The following is an 11,210-nucleotide window of genomic DNA, read 5'->3' on the forward strand; positions in this document are numbered from 1 at the left end:
AAGACACCCACTGCAACAGCTTACCTGAGCTAATGGGAGCTCGCCAATTCCAGCCAGATAGGGACAGAACCAGCATAGAACTAAGCTAGACCCTCTGAATGTGGGTGACAGTTGTATGGCTATGGCAGACTGTGGGGCGACAGGCAGTGGCCCCAGGATTTGTCCCTGCTGCTTGAACTGTTTTTTTTTTTTTAACCCATTCTCTTTGGATGGATATTTTACTCATCCTGGACATTGTGCGGAGGGCCTTGGTCCTTCTTTGGAGCAAACAATGTGCCTTGCTGTCTCTGGGGCATGTATGGGGGGGAGGGGAAAGTGAAAGAACTGGGAGGAGGGAAACTTGAAAAAAAATATAGTTTGTTTTCTCTTTTAAAAAAAAAGTAAAGAAGGCATAGTGCTTTATAATAATCATCATCATAAAGAACCGTAGACTAACAAAACTCCCAGTACAAGCCATGAGAAATCTCCCAAAACAATACAAACTGTGTCTGTTGCCCTTGGTTGCCTCTCAGAGGTTGAAGATAGGCCCCTATTGCTGAAGACACTGCACTGTAGGATTTGGGAATCATGCTATTTGAGCTGGATCGAAGCCTCCTTCTTGCAGTCTAGCTTCCATGGTACCAGAAAACACTATACAAGCAGCCACGGGAAGGAGGCAATTATAATCCTACCCAACTGTGACACCTATAAATCAGAACAATAAACAGCATAGCCAGAAATCCATAAAGGTACAGTAAGTCTTACTTACAGGTAAGACTCTGCAGACTGGAATATATTTATGCATGAATATGTAACAATAATAATTTTTTAATACGCTATCAAATTGAGGGGGACATGGAAAAATCTAGGTGGAGGGGTTTTGGGGGGAACTGGAGGAAGGAAAAGAAAGAAGGAAAGGGAAGTAATTGTATTTTAATTAAAACTTATTAAAATTTTAAGTTAACTTTTGAAAATAGTGTGGGACACTTCAGCGCTAGCAGTTTCAAACATAATACTACCTCTAACATAAATCCGTATTGAAGCAGAGTGAGAGAAGTGCACACAAAAGCATAAAGCATGTAAGAGTCAGAAGGGCAAGACAAGCTAAAGCCAAAAGAACCGTCAGAAGAAGAAATTAGGAACTTGGAGAGTGAATCCAGGAAGCCATACCAATTAAGTTTCAAACCGAGTAAGAACAAATAGCACTTCAGAGAGTGGCTAATAAACCCAAGGAGTCTTCAAAGGATCTTACCAAAGGCACAAAGACCCCCGGGAAACAAAATGCAGGCTAGAGGACCCGCACACATAGGGCAGGCACCTTGGATGAGCAGAGTATGCTTATTTAGCAAGATGCCAGAGGACATGTCATTGCAGAGGTAACAGTAATAACAGCATGTCCCCAGTGAGTTAGAAAATTCTGAACAAAGGTGTTAGGAAAACGAGAGCACGCAGGATCCTGACGTTCCGCTGTCCTAAGCGGCTGAGTCAACTAAGTTTAGACCAGGAGAGATCCCAGCTGGCGGGTGGCTGAGCAGCGCCGCACAGAGGCCACCACGGTAGCAGAAGAGCCCTAAGAACAATTCCCGGAGAGACTCGGGAGCAGAAACTACAACTCCCAGCGAGCCCAGGGAGCGACACCCGGCTTCCGCCGGCCGCCCTCTGGTCCCGTCTTCAACCCGACCTAGCCGGACACCTGGCACGTGACCCCCGCGTGAGTCGGGAGTCCCAGCCCGGAGTCCCTGGAGGCGGGGCTCGAGCCTCATTGGTAGAAAGGCGACCCGAAAAGAAGAAGCTGATCTTGACAATCTCGGAGTGAATGGGCGTTGATGGGACGGGGGATGTAGCGAACTAGGCTGCCGACCAATCAGCGTCCAGGGGCAGGACCCGGGCGCGATGGTGCTGCGGTCACATGCCGCGGGGGGTCTAGTGGGAGGAGCAGTTGCTCAGCAGCCTCTCGCCGCTTCCTGTTTCCGGTTTCTGGAGCAGGGCGCAGAGGTGCGCTTTGGGAAGCACTGGCCTCAGACGGGAACCGAGGACCGGGGTCTGCGGCCCGCCGCTCTCCGGCCGCGTCTCCCAGCCCCAGGGCCACATTCTTGGGGGCTCCTTAGCTTCGGCTGCTGTGTTTCCGTGACACGTGAGTGTGGGGGGCGTGGAGGAGGAGGCGGGCTAGGGTCCTTGCACACCCCTGCGCCACAGGAGATGCAGTCCCGGAGTGTCGCTTGGCGGTGGTTCCAGCCGAAGAGCCTGCTAGGGAGCCGTAGGGACGAGTGGAGGCGAAAGGTGTGAGCACGGAGAGCGTCAGACTGCGAGGAGTGAGGGGGAGGACGTCCAAGATCAAAAAGGAATTTAAGATGTTTTGAAGGTGGGGGAAACCAAGTGCCAAGTGTGGAGATGTGCGAAGTGTTCCTGGATGCTTGTTGAAAGGATTTTGACCTGGATCATGGAAGTAAAGTGGCGTCGTTTGGGGTCAGGTATGGGATTGAAGCAAATGGAAGGCGAGGATTTCCAGGATCCTGGAAGAAGTTCGAGGAACGTGTGTTAGCTTGGCGTGGAAAAGAGTAACAGGGGTTACCTGTGTTCTTGTCGGGAGTTTGAAGCATAGCACCACTTCCTGGAGGCTCTTTGAGCATGGGGCTTTTTCCGCCAGTTCAGACTGCTCTTAAAAGGGTTGGCTGCCGTGAACCAGGAGGAAGAAAGTAAAGCTTCCATTAGAAAATGGAAAATGGCCATACGTGGGAAAGAGCGAGGATAAGTGGTGTCAGCAGTTTCCCAACCCCTAACTTAGTCACTGGCCGGCCTGTAAAGGAGACCGTTCCAGCATCGCCAATAGATCTGTCCCTATAGAATAAGGAAATTGAAGATTTTTCAAGGTCATAAGATCCCGTGTCACACACCGAAAAATGCGTGCCCTTTGAACGTCTATTTGTACCATATTAAAAAGAGACCCCGCAGCTTGAATTGCATACTGTTCTCTACTTGTGCCCGTGTTTATCAGAAGTTTCCCTACGAATGCCTTCATGCCATTAGTCATCCAGGTTGCTCTAGTAACTTCGCTCTTTTAAGCTTTGTTTGAACTCAGTAGGCACCCGTAAGCCTCGGTCCCCTTATCTTACTTTTCCTTATCAGACTGAACTGATAAGTTCTGGCTTAACTAAAGGGTTAAGCATCTGGGTATACACCACACTGAACCAAAGAGAAGCAGCTCAAACTTACAGTCAGATCTTTCTCTCGGTTTTTCAAGACAGAGTTTCTCTGTGTAGCCCTGGCTTTCCTGGGACTTTAGACCAGGTTGACCTTGAATTTAGAGACCCCAAGGGCTGGGAGTAAAGGCGAGCGCCAGCTGCTACCCTGCTTACAGTCAAATCTTAAGCTAGAAAGAATGTAAACTTATTCTTCATCTTGAACAGATGAGCAAACGACAAGTCCTTCAGCTCATCTAATGCCTACCACAGCTTGTTCGCATTCTTCATCCCTTCTCAGTTTTTTGAGATGTTTTGCCCTCATTTGGGAAGAGAAAGCAGCAACAGTTAACTAATGAGGAACTAACTTTTAGGCCAGAGTGCAAAGCATTTGTCCTGGGAGAGCATCCCTCCAAAATATGCTGGGGAGGGGGGGAGCATCAGAGCACAGAATGTTAGCATTTCAATTGGGTCCTGAGAACACTTAAGGGAAATGGTGCAGAGTCGGTTAGCAGAAGAACCACTCAGTGATTTTACTGCTTGAGCTGTGTATTGAGCAATAGATGAGCTCAGGGAAGGCCAGGGCTTACGTCTGAGTTCTTTGTCACAGTCCAGTTAACTCTGTGAGCAGTTGCTTCCCTTTCCTGCCTTGTCTAAAAGCAAAAAAAAAGGCAGCTCTGCTTTGGCTTCTCCTGGCATCCCAGAGAATTATGATGGAAGCTCTATAATACAGTGGCACACAGACCTTGAGCTCTTCCTCCACCAGCTGTGTCGCTGGTGTTTGTTTTGTTTGTTGTTTGCCTTTTGAAGAGATGATTAAATTTACTACATAAGGTTTGGGGAGGGTTGAGTAATGCATGTTAAGTATTTCAAGTAGTGCCTGGCTGAAGGCTATCGCTCTATCAAGGGGTCCTGTTGTTTAGCATTTGAGATGTCTTAGGAGAGCCTTTGACCTCTTGGCTACCAGAGATTGTTGTGTGGAAACGCCTTGTTTGTATTTCTGTAGTGGATTGATGTTTGGGGTATGTGAAGTCAGGTAGATAGGTCCCAAGCATTTGTTGCTTTCCTTGCATGTGGGAAATAAAGACTCAGATTAAGTTTCAGGGAGAAAGGGAAATGCAATTAGATCACAAGGCCAGAGCTGCCATTTTCTTGTCATAAGGAAAGTCTGGAAGAGTCAAATGTCTCAGAAAAACATGGAAACTTAAAAATGAACAATGTCAGTGGCCTGAAGCATTCCTAATAGATTCAAGTGAAACTTTCTCTATGGCTTAACTACAAAGATGGTAAGGGATATCCAACTTTTCAACGTTGAAATATGACATTGTCATCCACAGATATGTTGGGCTGCATTCACAGATAGCCGGGGGGGGGGGGGGGGGGGGGTCTCACATGGGCCATAGATAGGCCTGTTAGAATTATACAAACAGGAAGTGAATGCAGCAGTGTAGAAGACAGCCATCTCATGGAAAGTCTAGAAGCCCTTGAGATTTGTGACTTGGAGAGGCTGGAGCAGATTTTGAAAAACTTCTAATCCCTTGTTTTGACCGAATGAGTTTTCTTCTATGACTGGGTGGTTTTCCAAAGAAGTGGTGTGTGAGTAATTGAGGTGAGTTGAGGTGCTGTGGCTGCCTCCCTGCCATCCCACTTGCTTCCAGTGAATGTAAAGAAAGACTGCTCCTGGAATGCTCTTAGCATATTCAGTCCAGCACATCCAAGTTCCTTCCTCTACTTCACTTCTTTCTAATAACGTCAAGCTAGACATCCTGGAAGGTCTGTTCACGTCATGATTGGACTGTTTTAAGGCAGGCCACTGACTTCAGCTTTATTTGTAAACTAGTAGTTCACTTTGGATGATGGACTAGCACAGTGTAAATTTCATCAAACAGTAACAAAGCAAAGACGGATGTACCCAAGCTAACATAATTCATTATTTTCATCTTCTTACCCTCATAGTTTGCTTTGTTTTATTGAGCTTTGGTTTTCTGGAGGTCTTTGAGACAGAGTCACTCACCAAGTATCTCTTGCTGATCTCAAACAGAGATCCACATGCCTCTGCCCCTGAGGGCTGAGACTAAAGACATTTGACACTACACTGGGCATAGTTTGTTTGGAAGCAGATTCATGCTTTTTGTTTGCATAATCAAAATACCATTAATTTTTGCAGTCATGTGATTGATCTGTTTCCTTTCCTGATCCTTCCTTCACCTTCAGCACACTCTTCCAAAAGGATGTTCTCCCTCTCTGGCTGCTGGAGGACTGAACTGTTACTGTTGCTGGTCCTAGCTCTGGCTGTGAGAGAATCCTGGCAGACAGAAGAAAAGTCTTGTGACCTGGTAGGAGACAATGAGAAGGAGTCGAAGCAAGAGCAGGCTCTCCTGGAGAGGCTACGGCCACTGTTCAACAAAAGGTAGATGCGAAGACCCTGACAGGGTTTAAGAAATTATCTTTATTAAGGGTCTTTTCCTTTCACTGACTTTTCTTCAGCTTTACTGTGGAAGGAGTGCGTGAATGATATGGTCTCTAATCTGAGTTCTGGAAGTATTAGTTTTATTTGGCTGTAACACATTGCCCCCTTACTGACACACCAAGTTCACAGCCATGTGATCGTGTGTGTTTTTCTTGTCTTCACAGAAAAGTTACCTGTTTCTAATGACTGGGTCTAAAGCACAAGCTTGTAGAAATCAGAACATAACTTGATAGCTTCATATACTAAGACTTCAGAAACATCAAACAGACACGTTTAAAAATATGCATGTCTAAGTATGTCTTCGTCACTGTCAGGGCATTTGCAAGTATAAAAATGATCCTTAAGGGCTGGAGAGACGGCTCAGAGGTTAAGAGCACTAGTTGTTCCTCCTGAAGTCCTGAGTTCAATTCCCAGCAACCACAACCATCTGTAATGAGATCTGATGCCCTCTTCTGGCCTACAGGCATATGTGCAGACAGAACACTGTATACATAAAAAATGATTCTTAAACATGGGATTGTCCCTTGTTGTAGGGAAACAGCCAACACTTTTGCATAACTAGAATAGGTGTTCTAGAATGAATAGCTGTTTGGGGTGGTATATCTAGCTTTCTATTATCAACAAGCAGGACAGCCTCTGAAGGAATAAATAACTCATAAACAAGTGTGCATCTAGCACATTGGTTGTCATCAAAGGGAGGGGTCTGTTTTTTTTCTGAGCTTGGTAACTAGTGATATTGTTCTTTCTCTTCCTGTTTGTCTTCTGAAGTTTTGAGAGCACTGTGGGCCAGGGCTCGGACACATACATCTACAAATTCAGAATATGCCGGGAAGCTGGCAACCACTCCTCTGGGGCAGGCCTGGTGCAGATCAGCAAAAATACCTGGAAGGAGACGGTGGTTGGGAGGATCAATGAGACTCACCTCTTCAATGGAAGTAAGCTATTTCCTGCTGACTAATCCCACACAGTCTCTAACAATCCTGTATGTGTTGGCCCTCCCTTCTTTTTGAGTAAGTCATGTTACGGAGTTTGGACTACCTGAGACTTCACCTCACAGTGCCTAGTTCCACGGCTGCTCTGGAACCACAGCTCAGGACACCTCTGTGTCTGAAGACAGTGCAAAACTTTAACAAAAAGAATAGAGGATTGGGAACAGTTCAGGTAAAACATTCACCCTCATGCACAGAGTTCTGGCTTTGCTCCTGAATAGCACAGGAACAGAGGTGGAAGGAAGGGGTAGTAGGAGAGACTGAAGGAGCGAGAGTGAAGATGGCTGTGAGTCCAGCCAGGATTTCACACAGCCTGCAGTCCTTCTAGGCACCCAAATATGTCATGAGTTCCACACCAGCCTCCGCCATTTCTCATCAAATTAACCAAATTTGCCAGTTGAATTTTAAAATACCTTTTTTGTGCAAACCAGTGAGTATTTAAGGAAAAAAAAATTCACCACCTTTTTGTACTAACATAGTTGTGTTTTCCAAATGTCATGAAAGTGTACACTGGAAGGGAGCACTTGTGACCTGGTTTCTTCCCATAAGCAGATAAATTATCTAGTTAGATACTCATTACATAAAGAACAAAATAAAACACAGGAGTGAATTCTTTACCCAAATCATCATTTTCCTAGTATGATGGTGTCTTAGTCACTGTTCTAGCGCTGTGAAGAGATGCTGTGACTAAGGCAAGTGTCATAAAAGGAAGCATTTGATTGGAGGCTAGTCCACTGTCACCAAAGAGGGGAGCGTGGCGGCATGCAGGCAGACATGGTGCTGGAGAAGTAGCTGAGCATTCTCCATCCTGATCCATAGGTAATAAGAGAGACTCTGGGCCTGACATGGGCTTTTAGAACCTCAAAGCCCACCCCCAATGACACATCTCCTCCAGCAAGGCCACACCTCCTAATCCTTAGAATCCTTTCAAACAGTTCCACTCCTTGGTGACTAAGATTTCAAATCTGTGAGCCTTTCAATTCTTACTCACTCAGATCACCACAGATGATTTTGAGGCACCAGCTCACTGATTTTAAAATCTTCTCATATGCACAGTTAAAAGCATCCTTACTTATTCACTTCACATGGTTAATGGTTGAGCAATATTTTGCAAAGGACTTTAAAAGTAGTAAATACTGAGAGAAATGTATTCTCAACTCAGTAAGCATCCACTTTGAGTTTATCTGTGTTGTCTTGGACTTCTGATGCCTAGCAATCATATAGAACCTCCTCTCCTTTTGCTACATGTTGAGAAAATGGTCATTAGTCAATAAAAGCACAGATAAGAACTATTTTTAATGTTGCCTATCTTTAATGTAGAAAGTAAGATTAATCTTAAATAACTAGTTCTTACTGTCTAACACAAGGAAACACAGAGTTTTGTTGAGAAACACATTTTAAGGCCAGGCATGGTGGCTCATGCCTGTGACCCCAAAACGTGGGAGGCAGAGGTAGGAAGATGACAAGCTGAGGCCAGCCAGGCCTATATAATTAGTGAGTTAAGGACAGCCAAAACTACATAGCGAAACTCTTGTCTTTTACAAAATAAGAAGTTTTAGCTTATCATTCATATGTATAGATTATAGCAATTAGCATTAATTAGTCTGTTTTGGTGGCTAATTCCACTCTCCCATTCGACCCTCTGTTGCCTCTGTTTCCCCTGCACTTCACAGTGTCACTGTTGTTGTCCTTCCTTAGGTAATTGGATCATGCTGATCTATAAAGGGGGTGACGAATATGACAACCACTGTGGCAAAGAGCAGCGTCGTGCAGTGGTGATGATCTCCTGCAATCGACACACACTAGCGGTGAGGTGAACTGGGGTACAGCAGATTGAAAGATCTGACAGTGGGGAAGGGGCATCAACAGGAAGACAGTCTGTGTGGAGTGGCCTTGATGGGGTAGGGGTGGGGGGTTAACAGGAAGACAAGTCTGTGTGGAGTGGACGGGAGAAAACTAATTGAAACTTTCAGTGTGCCAGATTCACACCATACATGGAGCATAGGCTACTTAGCCAGGAGCAGCAAATGTTTGGGGTTTATTTGAGGGGTATTCTTGTTTGTCGGATGCAAGTTGAAAGAAAAAATCGTATACATATAGTTACTGTTTGGTCCACTTATCATCAGGGCAATTTTAACCCAGTGTCAGAGGAGCGGAACAAAGTCCAAGATTGCTTGTACCTCTTTGAGATGGACAGCAGCGTAGCCTGTTCACCAGAGGCCTCCCACCTCAGTGTGGGCTCCATCTTACTGGTCATGTGAGTACTTTTACCTCCTCAGCACATGTGTGTTTACATACACAGAATTGGAGGGGGCAGACTATAAAATAGCTGACCATTCAAGTTGAAAGAAACTAGGTTGGGGATGTAACTTGGTGGCATGGTGCTTGGTTAGTGTGCATGAGGTGGCCTATGTTCAGTTCCTGGCAGTGGCAAAACAGGAAAAACAAAAAACAAAAACCTTTTTTGAAGACAGTCACTATGTTGCTGAGGCTGGCCTCAAACTCAAGAGAATTGCTGTCCCTGCCTCCCATGTGCTGGGATTAAAGGTTTGCACCACCATTCCTAGCTTATGTTTTTCCCAGGAAGGTTGGACAGTTTTCAGTACTGTCCTATTAATTACACCAGTAGAACTTTGAAGAAACAGAATCCTGGTTAATGGTGATTCCTGGCTATTAGAATCATATACCAAGTCTTTTCCCCCTTGGGTGTTTATTTTTGTCAGATTGGCAGTATCCTAGCAGGTCTTCTAAGGAATACCAGCCCTTTTTTGTTTTCAGTTTAGGGAACAGCTAATATTGAATATGAAGGTCAGCCTTGGCCTTCTGAGTAGCTACTGTAGAAAGGTGATGCCCCTTCAGAGCTGATACATTTTAAGTTATGTCCTTTCCTCTCCAGATTTGCATCCCTGGTTGCTGTCTACATCATGGGTGGTTTCTTATACCAGCGACTGGTGGTGGGAGCCAAGGGAATGGAGCAGTTTCCCCATTTGGCCTTCTGGCAGGACCTTGGCAACCTCGTAGCTGTAAGTAGCAGTTCATTTGAGCTAAGCCTCACATTTGGGATGTTCCCTTTGTGGTCCCTGGAGAAAACCAGTTGTCACAGTCTGAGACCATGTGATCTCACTCTAAAGCAGATATTCTTTCCTTTGCTTTTCCCTACAGGATGGCTGTGACTTTGTGTGCCGCTCCAAACCCCGCAACGTGCCTGCCGCCTATCGTGGAGTTGGGGATGACCAGCTGGGGGAAGAGTCGGAAGAAAGGGATGATCATTTGCTACCAATGTGATTGCACTCTTAATGTCCAGCCACCTCTTCAGTCCCCAAACCAAAGCATACACAGCCAGACTTCTCAAGCCGTCTCTTCGCATCTCTCGCCTTGCCATTAAAATTCTTGCTTTCCAGTGGGCTTTTGATTTGACCCTAAACTGCCTCCCTCTGCCCCTTTTGTTTCTCCTCTGCACAAGTACATAGGGTCTTCGGGGTTGACACTTGTGCCGCCAGGAAGAACAAAGCTAAATGGGCAGGGAGCCACGAGCCCTGTCTGTCTAAACATTTTCACAAGTTGAGACACTGGATTTCTTTAATTAAAAAAAAACAAAGACTGCTTGTAGCTCTGACGGCTTCCTGTTGTTGCTATCCCTATAGCAGTCTCCATGATGGACTGTGTAGAGCTGCTTTGCAGTGCTTACCTGGCTGTAGCCCAAATACTGCCACTTGCTTTGAACCTGCAGCGAGTCACTAAAATGTCCCTTGTGTGGGATTAGGACATGAAAGAAATGTGAAATTTCCCCACTACAGGCTTCTAAGGTGCCGTCACATTGTTCTGGTCTTTCTGTGGCTGGATGGCTACAATTGGGCTCTGGTTGTGGTTATAAATCCATATGTAGCCCAAGTACGTAATCAGGCAGTCCTATCCTAAAGGAAATAGACCTATGCTCTAGAGGCCCTAGAACCTGTGTCCCCTTGTGGTGGGATTGCTTTGCTTTTCTTCCATTTCTTGTTCATCCCTCTCCACTAGTACTTCCAAACTTGTATTGCACTTTTCTCACAGGTCTGTAGTTTGGCTTTTTATATTTTTCCCAATCTTAACGAAAGGGAATGGAAGCAGACGTGGACATGGAGGGTTCTGCAGTTCTCTGCTCTGGGTAGGGAACACTGCTGCCCCTGTCCCTCCTGCTGGCTCAGGGAAGTGTCTTACCCATGTACCTATGAGAAAAAGTGTTTAATCCTCTCCCACTTCTGTTTAGGCCATGTGCCCAGAATCACATAGTGAACACCTAGGCTACTAAGTAACAGCTCGGCTCATCTGAACACAGGAGAGGTGGAAAGGCAGGGCTACCTGTTATCTTAGAGAAGGAAATGAAATGATACACTCTAACTTCTCAGTACCCTTGCAATGGTAGTGGGCGTTTTGTTTTCTTTCTATACAAGAAAATTAATGTTATTTTTTAAAAAGGCATCTCATTTGTTGTTTGCATCCTTTCCTGGTGTTTTAAATGAAAAATAATACACCACTTTTTGTACAAAAACATAATAATTAAAAAACATACAAAACATGCTGGCTTTGTCATTTGTATTAAGAATAAACTATGGA

The 11,210-nt window shown here is 45.3% G+C and overlaps 1 protein-coding gene across 1 annotated transcript; it reads left to right on the plus strand.

The window, feature by feature from the left end:
- The first annotated feature begins 1,911 nt into the window (after positions 1-1,911).
- On the plus strand, positions 1,912-11,172 carry M6pr (mannose-6-phosphate receptor, cation dependent). Its single transcript, XM_041634007.1, has 7 exons — positions 1,912-2,113; positions 5,373-5,568; positions 6,397-6,563; positions 8,316-8,425; positions 8,744-8,874; positions 9,514-9,640; positions 9,780-11,172. Exons 2-7 carry the CDS (start codon positions 5,390-5,392, stop codon positions 9,900-9,902), a joined length of 837 nt encoding a protein of 278 aa, XP_041489941.1. The 5' UTR covers positions 1,912-2,113; positions 5,373-5,389; the 3' UTR covers positions 9,903-11,172.
- The last annotated feature ends 38 nt before the right edge of the window (positions 11,173-11,210 follow it).

This window comes from Microtus oregoni, unplaced genomic scaffold (genome assembly GCF_018167655.1).
Source record: "Microtus oregoni isolate MIOR12 unplaced genomic scaffold, Mior012 000002F_ref0000024, whole genome shotgun sequence".
Classification (NCBI taxonomy): Eukaryota; Metazoa; Chordata; class Mammalia; order Rodentia; family Cricetidae; genus Microtus; species Microtus oregoni.